At 49.0% G+C, this 21,199-nt stretch overlaps 1 protein-coding gene across 1 annotated transcript; it reads right to left on the bottom strand.

The window, feature by feature from the left end:
- Positions 1 to 17,295: 17,295 nt before the first annotated feature.
- Positions 17,296 to 18,657, bottom strand: LOC131898269 (claudin-3). The gene has a single exon (XM_059249390.1). The coding sequence runs from the start codon at positions 18,339 to 18,341 to the stop codon at positions 17,682 to 17,684; it is 660 nt and encodes a 219-aa protein (XP_059105373.1). The 5' UTR covers positions 18,342 to 18,657; the 3' UTR covers positions 17,296 to 17,681.
- Between the last annotated feature and the right edge of the window lie 2,542 nt (positions 18,658 to 21,199).

Below are 21,199 nucleotides of genomic sequence, written 5' to 3'. Positions count from 1 at the left end.
CCTGACAACTGTTTTTTGTTCGTGTTTGGTTTTAGATTTATTTATTCATTTGTTGTGTATATTTATATATTATGTATTATGTCTGCATGTTTGCCCGCAGGCCAGAAGAGGACACCAGATCTCATTGTAGATGGTTGTGAGTCACCATGTGGTTGCTGGGAATTGAACCTGAGTCCTTTGAAAGAACATTCACTGAGCCATCTCTGTAGCCCCAATTTTTAAATTATTTATTAACTTTATTATAAAAAAAATCTTGCAAATAAATAAAAATATCACATACCAAAATTAGCAAGTCTACACAACTCAATGAGCTTCTATATAGTTACAATAGGCATTTGAAATGGAAGTGATGGAGTGTCACATTAAATTTTATATTTTCAGTATCAGATATACTTTATGCACTTATTCACCACCAAAACAAACAAACAAACAAAAATCCATGACAGACGTAGAACTAGAGAAACAGCCGGGCGGTGGTGGTGCATGCCTTTAATCCCAGCACTCGGGAGGCAGAGCCAGGCAGATCTCTGTGAGTTCGAGGCCAGCCTGGTCTACAGAGAGAGATCCAGGACAGGCACCAAGCTACAGAGAGGAAACTCTGCCTCAAAAAACAAAACAAAACAACAACCAAAAAAAAAACAACCTAGAGAAACAGTTATCTTTATATCCTCTTCAAAACCCTGGTCTTTTACCTGCATTCACTCCTTCCTCACACCCTTAGGCTTAGCCTTTTTCTTTCCTTTGTGCTATGCTATTCCCACATGTGTGTTATTATTGACTAGATTCCACATATGACAGAGAACATGTGGCTTTTTTCTTTCTGAGATTGTATGATCTTTTATTTTATTTTTTTTTTACTTTATGTTTTGTGTATATATATATTTTACCTGCATGTATATCTGCATGTCTGGTGCCTGAATGTAGCGAAACAGGACATCAGATCCTCTGGGACTGGAATTACCATTGAGAACCACCATATGGGTGCTAGGAATCAAACCTGGGTCCCCTGCAAGAGCAGACACTGCTCTTAACCACTCAGCCGTCACTTTGGCCATCTTTTTATTTTGAATGGTACTGGGGATTGGACTTAGGGCCTCATAGCTCTCTTTTTACTTTTTATTTTGAGACAGAGTCTTTTTTCTTTGCTTTGCTTTCTTTCTTTCTCTCTTCTTTTTTTTTTTTTTTTTGGTGAGTGGAAGGTTCTTTGTGTAGCCCTGGCTGTCCAGGAACTCACTCTGTAGACCAGGCTGGCCTCCAACTCACAGAGATTCATCTGCCTCTGCCTCCTGAGTGCTGGGATTAAAGGTGTGCACCACCACTGCTCAGCTGAGACAAGTTCTTATTCAGCAGTCCATACTGGCCTTGAACATGTGGTCTTCTCACCCAGCCCCTTAGAGAATTGGGATTATAGACCTATGCCATCAAACCTACTCCCTGTCTTATATGTCTTTTAGGGCCCAAGGTTAACTGACGTCTCTATCTCCAACTATCCCAGACACTCATTATTTCTAATCTGTTTTCGCCACGTATTTGCTATACGCAATTCTAGAGCAATATCTTCCCTGTGTCTATCCTGGCCCAGGGGTTCCCTGAGGACCCAAGTATATTTTGTTCATTTGCTACAAAAATATGATTTTACTGAAGGATCCCCAAGGGGCTGGGGAGATGGCCCAGCAGTTAAGAGCTCTGGCTGTTCTTCCAACGGAACTAGGTTCATTTCCAAGCATCCACACAGCAGCTCACAACTGTCTGTAACTCCAGTTCCAGGGGATCTGATACCCTCTTCTGGCCTCCATGGGCACTGCATGCATGTGATGTGTAGCCTGGTCTACACGGTGAGTTTCAGGATAGCCAGGGCTACATAGAGAGACTGTCTCACGAAACAAACAAACAAACAAAAAAACCCAAAAGGCAAAAAGTGGGAGAGTGTTTGCCTAGAATTCATGACTCCCTGGGTTCAAATTCTAGACCCAGCCCCCCAACCCCCCCCCACACACGCACACACACATGCACACACACGCACGCACATGCACACGCGCACACACACAAATGGAGTACTTAAAAGCACTGGAGAAATACTTAGGCAAATTTTTCTGGGGTGTCTGGTCATGTGCCCACTAACAGGAGATACTAAGACTATCCAGAGATATATTGGTGGCCTCCTCTGCCCTTCAGGGCAGGGCTGAAGCAGGCTGTACACCAACCCCCGGACTTCATCCCACTGCGGAAGGGGACTGGGCAGTTGTTTTGTTCTATCCTGAACTCACAAGGGACCCTTACCGGGCTGAGCGTGAGCTCTTTGTTGTCTACAGAGAGTTATTAGGGTTTGACAGGACACCTGAGCCCTGTATGATTCAAAGACTAGGAAAGACTCCCCCACCCCCACCCCCCTTCTTTCTTTGTTAAGACAGGGTTTCTCTGTGTGGCCCTGGCTATCCTGGAACTGGCTCTGTAGACCAGGCTGGCCTCGAACTCACAGAGATCCACCTGTCTCTGCCTCCTGAGTGCTGGGATCTTTCCTTTTCTTGAATTTGCTTTTAGATTTATCTCCCCCGCCCCCCCCCCCAGCTGAGGGCTGAACCCAGAGGCAAGCACTCTACCACTGAGCAAAGTCCCCAACCCCAGATTTATCTATTTTTATTTGATGTGTATGGGCATTTTGCCTGCATATATATGTCTGTGTACCATGTTCATGTGTGGTGCCTAGAGAGTCCAGAAGACACTGTTGGATTCCCTGGAACACAGATGGTTGTGAGCCCCCTTGTGGGGTGCTGGGGATTGAACCCGGGTCCTCTGAAAGAGCTACCAGTGCTCTTAACCACTGAACCATCTCACCAGCCCCCTTTTTTCATTCTTTTGTAGTTTTTTGTTTGTTTGTTTGTTTGTTTGTTTGTTTGATTGGTTGGTTGGCTGGTTGGGTTTTTTTGTTTTTGTTTTTAGAGACAAGATTTCTTTGTGTAGCCCTGGCTGACCCGGAACTTAGACCAGGCTGGCCTCAAACTAACAGAGATTTGCCTGCCTCTGCCTCCTAAATGCTGGGATTAAAGTTGTGGGCCACTATGACCTAGCCCCTTAGATGTAGTTTTTTTTCTTTAATTTTTTTTTAAGATTTATTTATTCATGTATATGAGTGCTCTGTCTTCATACACATCAGGAGGAATCTGATCCTATTACAGATGGTTGTGAGCCACCATGTGGGTGCTGGGAAATGAACTCAGGACCTCTGGAAGAGCATCAAGTGCTCTTAACCACTGAGCCATCTCTCCAGCCTAGATGTAGTTTTAAAAACTTTACATGTATGTATTTGTGTGTGTGTGTGTGTGTGTGTGTGTGTGTGCATGTCTGTGTCTCTTTCTGTGTGTCTGTGTGTGCATGTCTCTCTCTGTGTATGTGTGGATACACAGGTCTCAAAGCATGCCTGTGGAGGTCAGAAGATTCCATGAAGGAGTCTCTGTTCTCTTCTTCCTCCACATGGATTCCAGGGATCGAACTCACATCATTAGCCTTGGCAGCAAGCCCCTTTATCCACCGAGCCATCTCACCAGCCCCCAGAGTCAAAGGGTTCATAGTTCTGTTGGGAAAGGGTACTGTTGTTAAACAGTGTGATAGTCAACCTTCTGTCTAGCCAGCTCACCCCAACCTGGCACACAACCTTTGACCACATGCCCAAGAGCCAAATAGCCTAGTTCTCTTGTCGGAGTGAGTGGCTTTGAGGACATGCAGAGTCCTGGGCCCTAAACCTTGTGGTCACATGGCTCGCTCAAGGCCGAGCCTGGCAAGCAGAAAAACCAGTTGGTTTGAAGGTTCCAAGTGAACATTCCAGAGAAAGTAGTGGGCGGGGGCAGAGAAGAGGTGTAAAGCTCCCTGGGCAGGCAAGAGTCTGAGGGTGGCCTGTCAGGAAAGGGTCATTTCAGAGCTGCCCACCCTTTCCCAGCTTGGTGGCTAAGTCAGAGAGTTTAAATTGGTTGGCTTCCAGCAACTCAGACATGCTCAGAGTCCATTCTCCCTCACAGAACTGAGCCATAGCTCCTAACCTCCCCCCCCCCCCCGATAATATACTTGAGGAGGACCTCATCCTTATTTTATTTTTTTCTATCTATCTATCTATCTATCTATTATTTATTCATTATTGTGCAGCTATGTGCGGAGTCAGAGGTGGTGGACAAGAGGTGGTGGGTGATCAGTTCTCTCCTTCCACGTACGTCCCAAGATTCAAACTCAAGTCATTACCGCCCGAGCCACGTTGCTCGGGGGCCGTCATTATTTTACCCCGAAGGAAAGAAAGAAACGGAAGCCAAGTTCCCCAGCTCGAGTCACTCGTGTGGCTCAGGCCGGAGTCCTTCCCGGATGCCATCTTCTACCTAGTCTAGGGCCCTCAGAATTCCATCACTGCCCTCCCTTCTGGCTATAGACCCAGGACCAGAGAGGTGTGTACCGCTGGCCGGGAGGCAGAGACTCTGCACCCTGGCGGCGGGGCGGGCGGGCGTTGAACGGGTTAAAGCTGGAAGACGGCGAGTGTCCTCTTAACCGCACCTGGCTCAGTATCGGTCACGTGACCAGGGTTTCACCTGCCCTGCTGGGCAGGGACAATCGGGCCGCTTGTTCCCTAAAGCCGGTCGCCATGGTGACAGGAGTGTGCCTGGGGAGGTCACAGGGGCAAATTCCTGCCTGCTGGCCCGGGTGTGGCAAGGGTGTCAGCTGGATTGTAGCTTGTTTAGGGGTCCCCTAGGGGGCCCTGGAAGTTCACGGTGGGGCTCGTCCTCCTAGAGGTCCCCCCGGTGTGACTTCCCACCTGGCCACCTGAGGTCGTTTCTCCATCAGCCTGGCGTCTCCCCTGATTTTGAATCTAGGTTGATTAATTTGTTGTTGCTTTCCATATATACATTCTCTGGTTTAATCCGCATGGCTGCTGGCGCAGTGGGATGGTAATCCCCCTGGGTCACTTATCCGATATCCTCCCCCGTCCCGGAGTTAGTACTCTGAAAACATTATTTTTCCCACAACAACACACTAACTGTATGACAGGAAGCTTCCCTGGCCCCAATGAACCACAACTTTTTTTTTTCAGCTTTACTTATTTTATTCTAGGTGTGTGGGTTTTTTTGCCTGAATGTGCGCCTGTGCACCATAAGCATGCCTAATTCCAGAGGAGTTATGGCTGGTTGTGAGGCACCATGTGGGTGTTGGGTACTGAACCAGGCAGGGTCTTCTGCAAGAGCAGCAAACGCCCTTAACCGCTGAGCCATCTCTTCAGCCCCTGAACGCAATCATAACTAAACTGAGTATTTATTTATGTTGAGACAGAGTCTTCTCGTGTAGTTCAGATTGCTGGGAACTGAACCCAGGTGGTACGGGACAGCAGCCAGTGCTCTAACCCATGAGCCACCTCTCCAGCCCTATTTAGTTATTTTTAAAGGTTTATTTTTAGTTGTGTATATGTGCATGTAGGAGCATGTGCCACGGTATGCAAGTGTCCTCGGAGGCTAGAAAAGTGCACCGGATCCTCTGGAGCAGGAGTCACAGGTGGTGTGTGCCCCCTGACGTGGGCGTTGGGAATAGAACTCAGGTCCGATGGAAGGGCAGTCAGCACTGAGCCATTATCTCTCCAGCCCTTTATATATATTTTTATTAATTAAATTATTCATTATTTTACATCCAGACTGCAGTTCCCCTCCCCCCCACGCCCCACTGTACCTCCAAGCCCCTTATTTATTTTGTGATTCTGGGAATGAAGCCCAGGCTTTGGAAGGACAAGTACTCTACTTGAACTTGGCTTTTTTTTTTCAAGTGGCATGTCACTATGTTACCCAGGTGTACTAGTTACTTTTATTGTTGCTGTGACCAAATAACTAACAAAAGCAATTTGAGGAAGGCAGGGTTTATTGCCGTTTACAGTTCTGATATACAGTTGGTCATCGTGGGGAAGACATAGCACCTGGAACGTGAGGAGCGGGTCACGTGACATCCGCAGACAGGAAGCAACCAGAGGCCAAAGCTGGCACCAGGATCCCAGCTCAGGGGATGGTGAATCCCCATTAAGCGTGGGTCCCTTCACCTCAGTCAACCCAATCTAGAAACTTACTCAGAGACCAGAGGTTTGTTTCCTAGGTCATGCTAGATCCTGTCAAGTTGAAAATTCATTTCAGCCATCAGGCTCACGGCCCTCCCTCCTCACCCTTCCGAGTGAGGAATCACAGGTACCCCACACAGCAGGCACACCCTGAGTCTATGTTTGTTCAAACCTAGCAACCTACTCCCCTTGAGAAATGGCAGCCTGAAGGTTATAATCCTGTCTTCCCTGCACACCCGAGTCTTTGTTTTGTTTGTTTGTTTTGTTTTTGCTTTTTAACAGCCTGAGCTTTTGTTTATTGAGGACCTACTCTCTGCAGATGCAAGAAAGAGCCCAGATCTAGGTGGAACAGATACTAATACGTCCGCAAAAAATAAAATAAAATAAACCAAAAAAACTTCAAAAGCCAGGAAGCTGACTTGACCCTGGAGCGCCTAAGACAGCAGATGGGAAGAGACGGTTGAGCGAAAGACCCGGAGGCTGAGGGGGTGTTGACTAGGTGAGTGGGGTTACAGTGGAAGAGAATGTTCTAGAAGCCAGCACATTATGTGCAGTGGTGAAGTCACCTGTCTCTCTCAAGCAGAACATCCAACTCTTTCTTATTTATTTATTTATTTATTTATTTATTTATTTATTTATTTATCTTTGAGACAGGGTTTCCGTAAGTACCTTAGGGTGACTTAAACTCAAAAAAAAAAAAAAAAAAGGAAAAAAGAAGAAGAAGAAGAAGGAGAAGAAGAAGAAGAAGAAGCAGCAGGAGGAGGAGGAGGAGGAGGAGGAGGAGGAGAAGGAGGAGGAGGAGGAGGAGGAGGAGGAGGAGGAGAAGAAGAAGAAGAAGAAGAAGAAGAAGAAGAAGAAGAAGAAGAAAGAACAGGAAGAAACCGCTTCTTTTGACTCATGGTTTGAGGGCATAAGGTCTATCCTGACAGGGAAGGCATGGCCGCAGGAGCTGGGCACATTGCAAGCACCGTCAAGTAGCAAAGAGAGGATCCCTGGTCCTCAGCTCTGTTTCTCAGTTTTATTCAGTTCAGGACCCCAGCCCCTTCGATGGCGCTGCCCACATTCTGGGAAGGTTTGTCCAGCTGGGTTAAACCTCGCTGGAAATACCTTCAAGGACAAGTCTAGAGGTGTGTCTCCAAGGCGCTTCTGAACCCAGGCAAGATGACAATGCAGATTCCCCACCAATCCATCCTTTGTCTACTTGACACCCCCAAGCCATCATGTTACTCTGTAACATTCCACCCCTGGGTCCATAAAGTTTATGCCCACCTCCTTATACAAAACACATTTATAGCCAGGCGGTGGTGGCGCACGCCTTTAATCCCAGCACTCGGGAGGCAGAGCCAGGCGGATCTCTGTGAGTTCGAGGCCAGCCTGGGCTACCAAGTGAGTTCCAGGAAAGGCGCAAAGTTACACAGAGAAACCCTGTCTCGAAAAACCAAAAAAAAAAAAAAACAAAAAAAAACAAAAAACCACATTTAGCTCATCTCCAATAGTCCCCTCTGACCTTAAACCCTTCCTTGTTCAAGACAGATTCTCGAGTAGCTAAGGTCAACTTTGAACTCCATATGTATCCAAGGACGGCCCTTAACCTCCTCCATGGGATTACAGGCATGTGGTCTGGAAGTCTTTTTTTTTTGGATGTATTTATTTTATTTTTATCTTTATATGTATGAGTGTTTTGCTTATTACATGTCTGTATATGTTCTTATGTGTGTGCCTGGTACCCATGGAAGTCAGAAGGAGGTGTTGGATGCTGTGGAAAGGAAGTTACGGATGGATGGTTCTGAGCTACCATGTGGGTGCTGGGAGCTGAACTCAGATCCTCTGAAAGAGCAACAGGTGCTCCTAACCACTGAGCCGCCTCCAGCCCTCAATCCTCTGGAGTGTTCTGAGTTCTGGGATTACAAGTGTGCAGGCCCTGTCCAGCTTTTAAATTTATTCTAGAGGGGCTAGGGATTGATTCATTAGGTAAAGTGCTTGTATCGGAAGTGTGAGGACCTGAGTTCAGCTCCCCATCACCCACATAAAGGCGGGGTACTTTGGTTTGTCTCTCTAAATCTAGTCCTGGGAAGCCAGAGACAGGCAGATCCCGGGATCCCGTTGGCCAGCCAGCTGGCCTAACAGAAATTGATGAGCTCCAGGCTTATTGAGAAATTTTGCCTCAAAAAATAAGGAGACTAAGAGGTTAAGAGAAGGAAGAAAAGCAGTTAAGAGCTCTTGTTGCTTTTCTAGGGGACCTAAGTTTATCTCCTAGCATCCACGGCAAGTGGCTCACAATGGCCTGTAACTCCAACTCCAGGTTATCTGACGTTCCCTGGACTCCTTGGACACACAAACACACACAGATAAAAACTAAAAACAAAACAAGGTGGTAGCAATCGAGGAAGACGTCCGACATTGACTTCTGGCCTCCACATGCGGAATATACACATCCACATTCACAGACACACGGACACACGGACACACACAGCATCATAGCTGTTTCCTTCTTCCTGTGTCTCTTTCGCTAACCCACTCCCTCCTAGCTCTACTGATTTTTATTTCCCCGATTGCCCGTTGTCACACACTCCCACCTCACCCCCACTAGCCTGGAGTCATTTCTCTGCAGGTATCAGCACCATCTGTTCCGAACTCAGAACACATTTCTCTGTTGATCTATTTTATTCCTTCCCACGTTCAACTGTATTTTCCCAGCTCTGGGCTCATGCTCATGACTTGAGGGGGCAGGGAGGGGGGAGGGGAATGGGCACGAGGGGCTGACAGAGGAGCAGAAAGGTAGCTTTGTGTTTGCAAGTGTTACCTACAGCTCTGGAGCGAAAGGTATCCTGACTGTCGGAAGTCAGGCTATACCTACAGCTGTGTTCCGGTGGGGGACAATCTCCCTGAAGGATGTGGCAATCCTGCTCCTCTCCAAGAGAGAGCCGTTACCACTGAGCTCTGGTCCACTCCCTTAAGAGAGTTTCCCAGCAGAGATGTCCATTGCTTCTCCGCTCCTCTCCCACAAAAGAAAGTCTTCACCCAAAACTCATTCAAGAGATTTATTTGGGTTGGGTGGTGGTGGTGGTGGTGGTGGTGGTGGTGGTGGTGGTGGCACACACCTTTAATCCCAGCACTTGGGAGGCAGAGGCAGGTGAATCTCTGTGAGTTTGAGGCCAGCCTCGAAAAGTGAGTTCCAGGACAGGTTCCAAAAGCTACACAGAGAAATCTTGTCTTGAAAAACCAAGGGAAAAAAAAAAGAAGAAGAAAAAAAAAAAAAGAAAAAAGAAAGAAAAGAAAAGAAAAACAGAGATTTATTTGGGAGGAAGGAATCCAGGAGAGTGGCTGCCTCCACCAGGGTAGGAAAAGGCAGCTCCCAACTGAACAGGCACAGGGCTTACATAGGGCTTCTTTATTTTTTTATTTTTTATTTTTTTCCTCGAGACAGGGTTTCTCTGTGTAGCTTTGCGCCTTTCCTGGAACTCGCTTTGGAGACCAGGCTGGCCTCGAACTCACAGAGATCCGCCTGGCTCTGCCTCCCAAGTGCTGGGATTAAAGGTGTGCGCCACCACCGCCTGGCCTACGTAGGGCTTCTTAGAGGAGGAATTTTTCCAGGGTGAAGATTTTCAGGGTGGGATTGGTCAGATTTCAATCCCCGAGCTTGTACAAACTCAGAGATTGGCTGGATTTCATGCTCAGGGATTGGTTGGATTTATGCCCAGTTGGTCAGGGGCAGAATGTGTTTCCTTGACTCTGGTTTCAGGGTCAGGGTGTGTTTCTTTGGCTGGCCCTTTTTCCCTACAGTTTCCAAAGCTGAAGCCCTTTGGGGAAGGACAGACAGACAGGACTCCAGGAACCTCTGAGATTTGTTAAACTCTCCCAACTCTTAGCCATTTTCAAAGTAGTCTCTTCTCCTTCCCTCTCCTCCCCATCCCTTCCCTCTCTTTTGATGTTGTTTTTTAAGTTTTTAATCAGTCTCTCTCTGTGTGTGTGTATGTGTTATGTGTATGTGAGAGGGGGTTACTTATGCCATGACACATAGATGGAGTATAGAGGAAAGCTGTGTAATGGACTCTCTTCTTGCATGTTTATGTAGGTTCTGGGGATTGGACTCAGGTCAACAGGCTTGCATAGGCTCACACAGCAAGTGCCCTTATGCACTGAAGCATCTCATCAGCCCCCTGCTGGTTTTTTGTTCGTTTTTTTTTTTTTTTGAGATGGAATTTCATATAGCCTAGGTTGGTCTCGAACTTACTATGTAGCAAAGGATGACCTTAAACACCTAATGCTTTTGCTCTGCCTCCTAGCCCTTGTTTTTTTTTTTTTTTTTTTTTTTTTTTTTTTTTTGTTGTTGTTGTTGGTAGCCTGGGACTTACTATATATAGATCAGGCTAGCCTTGTACTTGCAGGGATCCTCCTGCCTCAGCGTCCCATGTCCTGGGAGGGTAGGCATAAACCCCCATAACTGCTGAGTCCTCTTGACTTTGTTGGATTTGAGGTCCAAACTTCGAAGGACGAAAGCTACATTGTCTGTCTCTGTCTCTGGAGAACGAAGCGTCTAGGGTCACTGTGGGGGTTTGGATGTAAACGACCCCCATAGGCCCACAGGGAGTGGCACTATTAGGAGGCGTGACCTTGTTGGAGTAGGTGTGACTTTACTGGAGGAAGTGTGCCACTGGGGATGGACTCTGAGGTCTCAGATGCTCAAGCCAGGCCCAGTGTCTCTCTCTTTTGTTCTGCCTGCAGATCCAGATGTAGAACTCTCAGCTCCCTCTCCAGCACCATGTCTGCCTCCATGCCACCACGTTTCCCACCCTGACGATAATGGACTAGACCTCTGAATTGTAAGCAAGTCTCAATTAAATGTTTTCCTTTGCCGGGCGGCGGTGGCTCACGCCTTTAATCCCAGCACTCGGGGAGGCAGAGCCAGGCGGACCTCTGTGAGTTTGAGGCCAGCCTGGGCTACAGAGCGAGATCCAGGACAGGATCCAAACTACACAGAGAAACCCTGTCTTGAAAAACCAAAAAAAAAGAAAAGAAAAAGTTTTCCTTTATAAGAGTTGTCGAGGTCATGGTGTTTCTTCACAGCAACAGGAACCCTAACTAAGACAGCCATCTTACACAGAATTCTACCAAACGTCATTACACATCTAAGTCTGTGGCCCGTCGTTTGTAGTGCCGCAATCCCTTAAACACGTGTGGTTCCACTCCCTAACTTCTCTTAAACCAACAGGCCACCACTCACTCATTTTAAAAATATTTGCAGGGTTGGGGATTTAGCTCAGTGGTAGAGCGCTTGCCTAGCAAGTTCAAGGCCCTAGAAGGCAGAGCCAGGCAGATCTCTGTGAGTTCGAGGCCAGCCTGGTCTACAGAGCAAGATTCAGGACAGGCAGCAAAACTACACAGAGAAACCTTGCTTGAAGAAAAAAAAAAAAGAGAGAGAGAGAAAAATATTTACTTAGAGCGTGGTAAGGACGAGGATGACCTTTGTTTTTATTTCATTTATTTATTTATTATCTATCTATCTATTTATTTATTTTGCAGGACAGGGTTTTTTTTTGTTTGTTTGTTTTTTGTTTTTTGTTTTTTGAGACAGAGTTTCTCTGTGTAGCCCTAGCTGTCCTGGATCTCGCTCTGTAGACCAGGCTGGCCTCGAACTCACAAAGATCCGCCTGCCTCTGCCTCCTGAGTGCTAGGACTAAAGTCGTGCACCACCATCGCCTGGCCAGGATAGGGTTTTGAACCTGGGCCTCAAACATGCCGGGCAAACACTTCTGAGCTCCGGTCCTGGCCCGTCACTGGGATGATTGTAATCCAGCTTGGTATATCACTGAAATGTGACCCCGCCCCCTCCCCCAGGTCTTTGTTTTCAACTTTTCTTTTTTGAGACAGGGTTTCTCTGTGTAGCTTTGGAACCCGTCCTGCAACTTGCTCTGTAGAGCAGGCTGGCCTCGAACTCACAGAGATCCACCTGCCTCTGCCTCCCGAGTGCTGAGATTAAAGGTGTTCACCACCACGGCTTTTTTTTTTTTTAACTTTTTATTTAGAGACAGGATGTCACAAAGTCCTACAAACTGCAGACTGGCTCTGGCATAGAACTCATTCTGTGGGCCAGGCAGTCCTTAAACTTTGAATCCTCCTGCCTCAGTCTTGCAAGTACTTGGGATTACATTTTTATGCCACTAGTACTAGTCTCTATTTTATTTTTTTAGCAATACTGGGAATGGCCACAGGGACTCACACATGGCAAGGCAAATAAATGCTCTACCACTGAGCTACATGACCAGCACACAGGTGTATGACTTTCAGAGCTAGGCATGCGGCAAGCGCATGACCTCACTCCTTAAGGAACATAGAAAACCAAACTTGGGATTGGGGAGATGGTTCACTGGGTAAATGATGGCTATGAAAGAATGAGTTCAGGCCGGGCGGTGGTGGCACATGCCTTTAATCCCAGCACTCAGGAGGCAGAGGCAGGTGGATCTCTGTGAGTTCGAGGCCAGCCTGGTCTACAAAGCGAGTTCCAGGAAAGACGCAAAGCTACACAGAGAAACCCTGTCTCGAAAAACCAAAAAAAAAAGAAAGAAAGAAAAAAGAGAAGAAAGAAAGAATGAGTTCAGATTCCTAGCACCCATGGTGGTGCACACCCAAAAATCTCAGCTTTAGGTAGGAGGGCATACGGAGACAGGCAATTCCAGGGGCTCAAGCCGAAATGGAGCGCTCCAGGTTCAGTGAGAAAGCCTGTCTCAAACTATGCAAGGATAGGCTGTGCACAGAGCCGTGAGCTTTTTTGTTGTTGATTTTTGCTTTGTTTCCAGATAGGGCCATGCTATATAGCTCTGGCTGTCCTGGAACTCACTCTGTAGACCAGGCTGGCTTGAACTCACAGAGATCTGGCTCTGGAGTGCTAGGACCACTGCCCAGCATTTGGGACCACTGTCTGGCTTTTTTTTTTTTTTTAGTGGGAAAGAAATGATGAGAGAAAGAAAGAGGGAGAGAGACAGACAGACAGACAGTCAGACCTACAACTGGGACAATACCGCCTGCCTTACAGATCTGAGCAGCAGGTGCATAGGTCCTGCAGAAGGCCCCTCAGCACGCATCAGGAGCCCTCTCCCTGGCTTGCTTCTTCACCAGCTTGGCAAACACCTTGGCATCTTGGCTTGGGTGACCTTTCCTGGATGGCTGACAGGGCACAGAAAGAAAGGTTACTGTCTGGAGCCTACCGAAGACCTCAGAAAGCCACAATAAACACTGCAATTGTTTGATGAAGTGCTTGGACAGCAGGAAGAGCTCAAACTGGTGTGGCAAGACCGGGATGGCCCGCGGCAACAGTTGGGCTGCAGGGCCTGGTAAGAAGCTCTGAAACTGTGCATTGTTTTTTTGGGGGTTTTTTTTTGTTTGTTTGTTTGTTTATTTTTGGTTTTTTTTTTGTTTTGTTTTGTTTTCCAAGACAGGGTTTCTCTGCGTAGTTTTGGTGCCTGTCCTGGATCTCGCTCTGTAGACCAGGCTGGCCTCGAACTCAAGAGATCCACCTGCCTCTGCCTCCTGAGTGCTGGGATTAAAGGCGTGTGCCGCCGCCGGCGCGGGGCCGAACTGTACTTTCTTAAGAAACCTGCAGATTTTTCTCCCCAAGCAGCCACCTTCCTTGTATCTCTAAGCTCCTGCGCGGCTGGATGTACTACAATGTTTATGATCAAAATGCACATTAATGAATCCCCTGTACGCCCAGCATGGTGCCTGGGTAGTCTTTTGTTATTGTTTTTTCTTTGTTTTGAGACAGGGTCTCACTATGTAGCTTAGGCAGGCCTGGAACTCACTTATGCTGAAGTAGGCTTTTCTTGAGCTCACCTCTGGAGTGCTGGGATTTGTGTCACTAGGCCCTGCTCCCCCACCTCCCTCTCAGGGTGTTAGGAATGGAACCTAAGGCCTCATTCGAGCTAGGCAATTGCTCTCTTGCTAAACCACACTCCAATCCCTCTAACACTGAACTCCATGCCCAGCCATCTTTTATTTTACTTTATTTTGGCCTTTCAAGACAGTGTGCCTCTGTGTCACAGATCTGGTTGTCCCGAACCTGGCTTTGTAGACCAGGCTGGCCTCAAACTCACTGAGATCTGCCTACCTCTGCCTCCCTAGTCCTGGGGTTAAAAGCAGATGCCACTGTTGCCTGGCTTTTCTTTTTACATTTTTTTTTAAGTTGAAAGAACTGTATACTTCCACTTCTCTTATTAAGGATTTGTCTCATTGATATATATATAAAATTTTTCTGTCATGGAGTGTGTGTGTGTATGAATATGTCCCATCCTCCACCTAAGTGCTCTCATTCTTTAAGGGACCTTTCATTTCATGCAGCCTCTGCCATGCCTAAGCCTTTTCTGGGCCATCGTGATGGCTCAGTGGTTAAGTGCACGTCAAGTAAGCCTGACTACCTGAATTCAACCTGGAAGCCTTGTAAAGACAGGACAGACCTGACTCCACTAACTTAACTGGCTTCTGACCACCCCTTGTGCACCTTGGCACACGCTCGCACCCACACACAATAAAAATAAAATTAAATAATAAAAAAAAAATGGAACGCCCTCCTTAGAGCTCCTCCCCTTCACTGAGCCAACGTCTGTTTGTTCTTTTGTTGGAGAGGATGCCCTCAAACTCACAGTGGAGTCCAGGCTGGCTTTGAACTCATAATCCGCAACCTCCCATGAGCTGAGATTACAGTCGTGGTGCACACTTGGCCCCAAACCTCTTCTCATCAGGCGCTTGCTCTTTCCTGGAGTCTCTCCTCTCCTGGATAGAAGAGTGATTTCCTCGGGGAAGCTGCTGGGGATAGTCGTCTACATACTCACTGCTCTCCTAGGATCTTATCAGGAATGCACTAATTATTATTAATAGCAACGCATTTCCTCTTCCTTAGGTCATCCCGATGCCAGCACACTGGCATTCCTTAGGAAAGAGGAGGGACTTTCTGGAGTGGCTCTCCAAAACAATCTTTTGGCACTGGGCACATCGGAACCTGCCTCTAATACCAGCTTCTTAGGATGCTTAGGTAAGATGAACATGAATGTGAGGCTAGCCCCGGGCTACAGATTGAGACCTAGTCTCAAACCCAAACCCAATATCAAGTGTATGTGTGATCACACATGCGGGGGAGGCCTCTTTCCCTCCTAAACCGCCAGGATGGGCAGCATAGCTCAATGTCCTCCAGCTCCCGTCTCCCTGATGAGTCCTCTTTCAGGCACGCCACTTGCGCTCGGTGCCCAGATCCGACTTCTTGCCTCCCGCTCACTTTTCCCTCCACTCCTATCCCCAGCGCCACTCACAGCTGCCACCTTGCTGTTTAGAACCAAGTCTCTTCCCTAGCTCTCATCTCCCCGGTCCTGTCCATGTTCGAACACTGTTGTCCATCCCCACTTCCGTGAACCTCTTTTCTTCTTTCGGTTTCTAGAAGGAGCTCACTGTTCCTCTGGTTTCTGCTGTATGTTAATGAGTCCTGGGTTTACAAGGTCTCTGGGCATTCATTCCCCTTCCTGTTTCCTGGATCGTCTTACCTGGCCGTTCCTTGTCTGACCGACTCTTACACTCAAAGCGGACCTTCTCGGCTTCCCCCCAGGAACCTGAGCTGCTGTTCTGGGAGTTGTTCCATCATCCGTGACCTAAGGCTGAAAGCCGAGGCTATATTATTTTATCTTAGTTTGGTTTTTCAATACATGGTTTCTCTGTGTAGCCCTGGAACTCACTCTGGAGACCAGGTTGGCCTCGAACTCAGAGATCAGCCTGTCTCTGCCTACCGAGTTTTGGGGTTAAAGGTGTACGCTACCACTGCCTGGCTCTAATTGAGGCTATTTTAGAGTCTCTTTCCTCCCTCCCTCTGACACCTAATGGTTCTGGAGTCCTGAGAATCTCACTTCCTTAAACTCTCTCAGTTCTGCCCCTGGATACCACCACCACCTCTCCCTGGATGGGGTCCATCTATCATCTCTGAGTGAGAAGATCCTCAATTTTTCTCTCCTTTCGTTGCTGTTTTTTTTTTTGTTGGTTTGTTTGAGACAAAGTCTCCTTATGAAGCCCAGGCTGGTCTAGAACTCATAGAGATCCTCCTGCCTCCAGAGGGCTGAGATTAAAGACATGCTCCAACACGCCCGTTTGGTTTTTTTTTTTTTTTTTTTGAGACAACTCATGTAGCCCAGGCTGGCTTCGAAATTGATATGTGAACCAGGTGTGGTGGTCAGCCTGGTCTACATAATGAGTTCCGGGACAACCAGGGCTATATAAAGAGATTCTACCTCAAATAATAATAATAATAATAATAATAATAATAATAATAATAATAAAGAATAATAATAAAAAAATAAAAAATGAACGAACAAACGAATGAACGAAAGGAAGGAAGAAGAGAGAAAGTAAAAGAAATTGATATGTGGTGGCGAATATAACCTTGAACTCCTGATGTTTCTGCCTGCACCTTCCAATTAGTCTCAATTTTTTAAAGCACAGGAACCCAGGAACCTGTTTTCCCTTCAAGAACCCTGCCACAGTTCCCTTTACCTTGTTCCAAGAGCAAGTGCCTTACTTCTCAATATTCTTTAAAGCCAGGTCCCACCCTCCTTTGAAGGCACTGGAAAGAAGGTGAGGTGGCCTTTTTCCTCATCTCTCCACCTCCAGGTCAGAAGAGTTCGTCAAATGTTCCTTTCCGTTTTTTTCCCCCCCTATTGCTGGGAACGGAACCCAAGCCCAGTGTGTGCTACACAAGTACTCTACCACTGAGCCACACCCCCGTCCCTTAGATGTCCTTCTGATGGGGCATTTGAGCCAAACAATAGGTCTTTTTGTTTGACGTCTCCAAATATGAAATCACGGTATAGAATGTACTTCTTTAACCCGCACGTGAGCCACCTCAAACGCCCAGAACAGGACTGTGGATCCAAGCTCCAAACTCAAATCAACTGGGACATCCGGGAGAGGAGCCCCTTGCCTCCTCCAGCCAGGTTCCTCAGAAGCCCCCTAGCTGGATCGCTAGATAAGGCTTGCTATAGACTCTGTTGAGTTCAGTCCCGGAATACCTCCCAAGTGACCCACATGTAAGCACCGAGCTCACCGTATAAACCCACTTTCTCCTTACTAGATCTATACGCTGTTTTAAGCTCGCTGCCCATGGTGAGGGCTAGCCCAGGGACACTCCCCAGCAGGTGCTCGGTAGAGGAGGTGGTGGCCTGTGGGGACGTTCAGGATAAGGAGGCTCCAGCGACTGCAAAAACGAAAGGTTTTTTATTGAAAAATACGAAACGGCCCGTTTTACGGTTGCCTCTCTCTGCCCACTGTGAGCCTTCCGGCTGGCTGCGGAAGGACGGGGCTGGCAAGGAGCTGCGGTGGCCACCCAAGTCCTGTACTCGGAAGGGTGAGGTTTCTTTGTCCAGACCGGGTTGGACGGTTCCTAGGCCCGGCAGTCAGGGGGCAGCCGGGGAAGAGGGGGTCGCCAGGCTGTCTGTCCTCTTCCAGTCTAGCAAGCAGAAGGCGTGGCATCTGTAACCATCTGGAAAGTGGGGTGGTTTCCGAAGCAAGGCTGCACGCTGGACTGGTGGGGTACTTCGGCTGCCGATAGTGGTGATGGTGCGGTCTGCGCGCACCCGGCCCCTCAGACATAGTCCTTGCGGTCATAGGCGGTGCCGGTCGCGGTGCCAGGCCCGGTGGATCGCGGCGCCGAATAGAGGATCTTGGTGGGCGCGTACTTCTCGCGCGGTGGGCAGGAGCAGCAGAGCAAGGCGCCCCCTAGCAGCTGCATTGCGGCGGCAGCCCAGCCCACGTACAACCCGGATCCCATCTCCCGCTTCTGAGGCTCGGGCACCAGTGGGTTATAGAAATCCCTGATGATGGTGTTGGCCGACCAGGACACGGGTATTAAGGTGAGCAGAGCGCACAACAGGAAAACCACTCCCGCCCCGATGGTGATCTTGGCCTTGGCCGTCTCGTCTTGGACGCAGTTGGTGCACTGGGCGCCCACGAGCGACACCAGGAGCCCCAAGGCGGCCAGCAGGATGGACACCACGAGGAGGGCTCGGGCGGCCTGCAGGTCCTGCGGCAGGGCCAGCAGCGAATCGTACATCTTGCACTGCATCTGCCCGGTGCTCTGCACCACGCAGTCCATCCACAGGCCCTCCCAGGTGATCTGCACCGTGACGATGGTGTTACCGATGAATGCCGAAACGCGCCACGTGGGAAGAGCGCAGCACACGATGGTGCACAGCCAGCCCAGCACGGCCAGCAACGTGCCGGTGATCTCCAGGCCCATGGACATGGCTGCTGGACTTGAACCGGCTCTGCCGGGCAGCTCCGGGGGCTGGGAGACGAGGGATCGCGACCCCTGGACTTCAGAACCAACTGCCGTGCGAAGACTGACGGACGACCGTCGCCGGGGACCGACGGGTGGATGGCAAAGGACGCGCTAACGGCTCCTCTCCCCGGGCTTTCACAGAGGCTGCCTCTGCACCTGCCTGTGGCTTTGGAGGCTGGCTCCTGAGACTGGGTTGGCTCTGGGGTGGGGTGGGTTGGACTTAGCTGGTGCCCAGAGGAGGAAGGTGGAGCTCACTCTCCTGGGGACAGTGACGTGTGTCCCGTCCCCGTCCAGTCCCGTCCGTCCTCCCCCTCCCCTTCACCAAGGGGGGAAGGACTTAGCCAGAAACCGAATGCTCTGGGGTCGGGGGTGATGTCGAGGGAGGGCCGGGCCCCTCTGTGCTCCCTCCTCCCAAACCTCTCCTAGCTCCTCATCCTCAACAAATTTTCTTGAGACATACAGAGGGGGGAGGGGCTCTTCGGTGATTTTTTTTTTTTTTTTGAAGCGCAAATCACCAATAGTAAACTGCTTGGCTCTCTTGCCCCCACCTCCAACCTTTCCAGCGCGGTAGGCGTAGGATGGGGGCGAGGCCAACTCCTTTGGACAGCCGGGACTGGGAGGACCCAGTGGGGGCGTGGCTGCGGCTGTTTGTCGTTGTCAGTGAACGGGATTGCAGTACCTGCTCTGGGTCCCTCCAGCTTGGTGCAAGCAGGTGGTAAGGTCTATATTTGAATACACTGGACTCTGAAGCCAGGGCCGCCCACCTGAAGAGCTCCCCCCACCCACCCAGGTGTTGAGTTCAAATTCTTGTCCAGCTCCTTCTCATGGGACGGTGGCAGCCTTAGCTGGATTGCTGTCCCACCGAGGTGCTTATCCTCACTGAGGCTCTCTTCATGGGTGTGTGTGTGTGTGTGTGTGTGTGTGTGTGTGTGTGTGTGTGTGTGTGTGTGTCTTGTTTTCTCTCCTCAGGGGGCAGAGTGAGTGCCAGGGTGAGGTGGGAAAGAGATTGGATACAAGGCGAGAACAGAAAGGAAAAAGTCAAGCCAGGTGTGTTGGCTCATGGCCGAGGCTGGGGCAAGAAGATGGCTTTGAGTTCAAAGCCAGGGTGGACTCTAGAGTGTGTCTCAGAATAAAACACAGCACACATACGAAAAGCCCTGTACAGTGTATCACGCCTGTCATCTCAGCACTTGGGGACAACGAGGGAGGCAGGAGTTCGAGATCGTCTTGGTTAGGGAAAGAATTCAAGGCCAAATAGACCACAGGAGACCCTGGCTCAAACAAACATCAAAACAAAACAAAAGCCCGAACACCAATCCCTATTGCCTCTGAGCACTGTCTCCCCTGACTCACGGCTCTTAAGAATTGGCCTTGGGGTGGCCCATGCTACAATTCCTCCCTTCCCCTCACCACAGCTAGGGTCTGGCTCTTCCGGTTTTGTTCCTAGACACTCCAAGGACCTGCGCTTGGGGTCCTTTCTTCTGGGGCACTCTGACAGCTGCCCACTAGGCTTCCTGACACTACCCCCACCCCCACCCCCCACCCCCGCCCCACCCAAGTCTTTTATAATTTTAGGAGCAGGGGATGTAACTCACTGGGTAGAGGGCTTAACCAGCATGCTAGAAATCCGTGGTCTGTCCTGGGCACTGAATAAACCCTGCGAGATGGTAGGTTGACAATCACCACCCTAATGTACATCAGAAGTTCAAGATCCTCCTCCCCAGCTACTTAGTGAACTGGAGTTCAGTGTGGGTGGCTTGGGACCCTGCCCCCAAACAAAAAACAAATGATAGCAACAGAACCATCTCAGCTTCTTACCCACGATGCCCAAGGTCCTTTCCTATTTGACATCATCTGAAGTGTACTTCCTCTTTCCTTTCTTTTCTTCCTCTCTTCATCCTCCTTCTCCCCCTCCCTTCTCCCCTCCCCGCCTTCCCTTTTCTTCCTCCTTCCCCCCTTTTTTTCTCTGCCTCCCCCCACCCCTGCCCCAGGACTATGTAGTCTAGGGTGGCCTTAAACTCCAGATGGTCTTGCCTCCCCTGCATGAGTGGTGAGATTCTGTGTGAGAGAGGCCACGCTTGACTTCTCATTGATTTCTGGTTCTTTGTCTCTGCTCCGCTCGGTTGCCACCACCGGGACATTGAGAATGTTCCAAGACTGACAAGCATTTTTGCCTGTTTTATTATATGGCACTCCCACCACCTAGAACAGGGCTGGGTCCTCACAGAGGTAAATGACTTCGCACTTTCTCTTGTTTCCCAAAGCTGCTCTGCCCGGGCTCTTGGACTGAGGATGTTGTTGTGCTGTGAGGGCCCCAGGGGCTGCGCAATTAGCTCGGCAGAACCTGAGACCCATCCAGCTAGATGAAAAGCTTGGGGGAGGCAGATGGTCCAGAGGATAAAGGTCCGTCCTCATTGCCAAGCTTGACAACCTGAGTTTGAGCCCTGTTACTCCGAAGGGGGGAAAAGCCCGTTTTCCTAGGTCGTTCTCTGACCTCCATATGCTTGCATGTGTTGCGCGCACATACACACACTGAATAACAAAACAACAAATAACACTGAATAGCACACTGAGTAACAAAATAAAGGGGCAAGCTTCATTGAGTTGGGCTTAAGGTATTTTTTTTTCGGGGGGGGGGGGCCTACCTATCAAATTACAAACACTCAGACTTCATCCTCTTCCCTAAGAACCCAAACCCTGGGGTGCTAGAAGATTCAAATAAACAATCCCAGAGGCACATGGAAACTAGGGCTCTGTTTCTTTCAAGTGCAAAGGTCCTGGGCTGGTCCTGATGGGCAGGGCTGGGAGTGCCAGGCCAGAAG

Source organism: Peromyscus eremicus, chromosome 23 (assembly GCF_949786415.1).
Source record: "Peromyscus eremicus chromosome 23, PerEre_H2_v1, whole genome shotgun sequence".
NCBI lineage: Eukaryota > Metazoa > Chordata > Mammalia > Rodentia > Cricetidae > Peromyscus > Peromyscus eremicus.
Note: the sequence above shows the minus strand (reverse complement) of the source record. Positions and strands in the feature narration are given on the sequence as shown.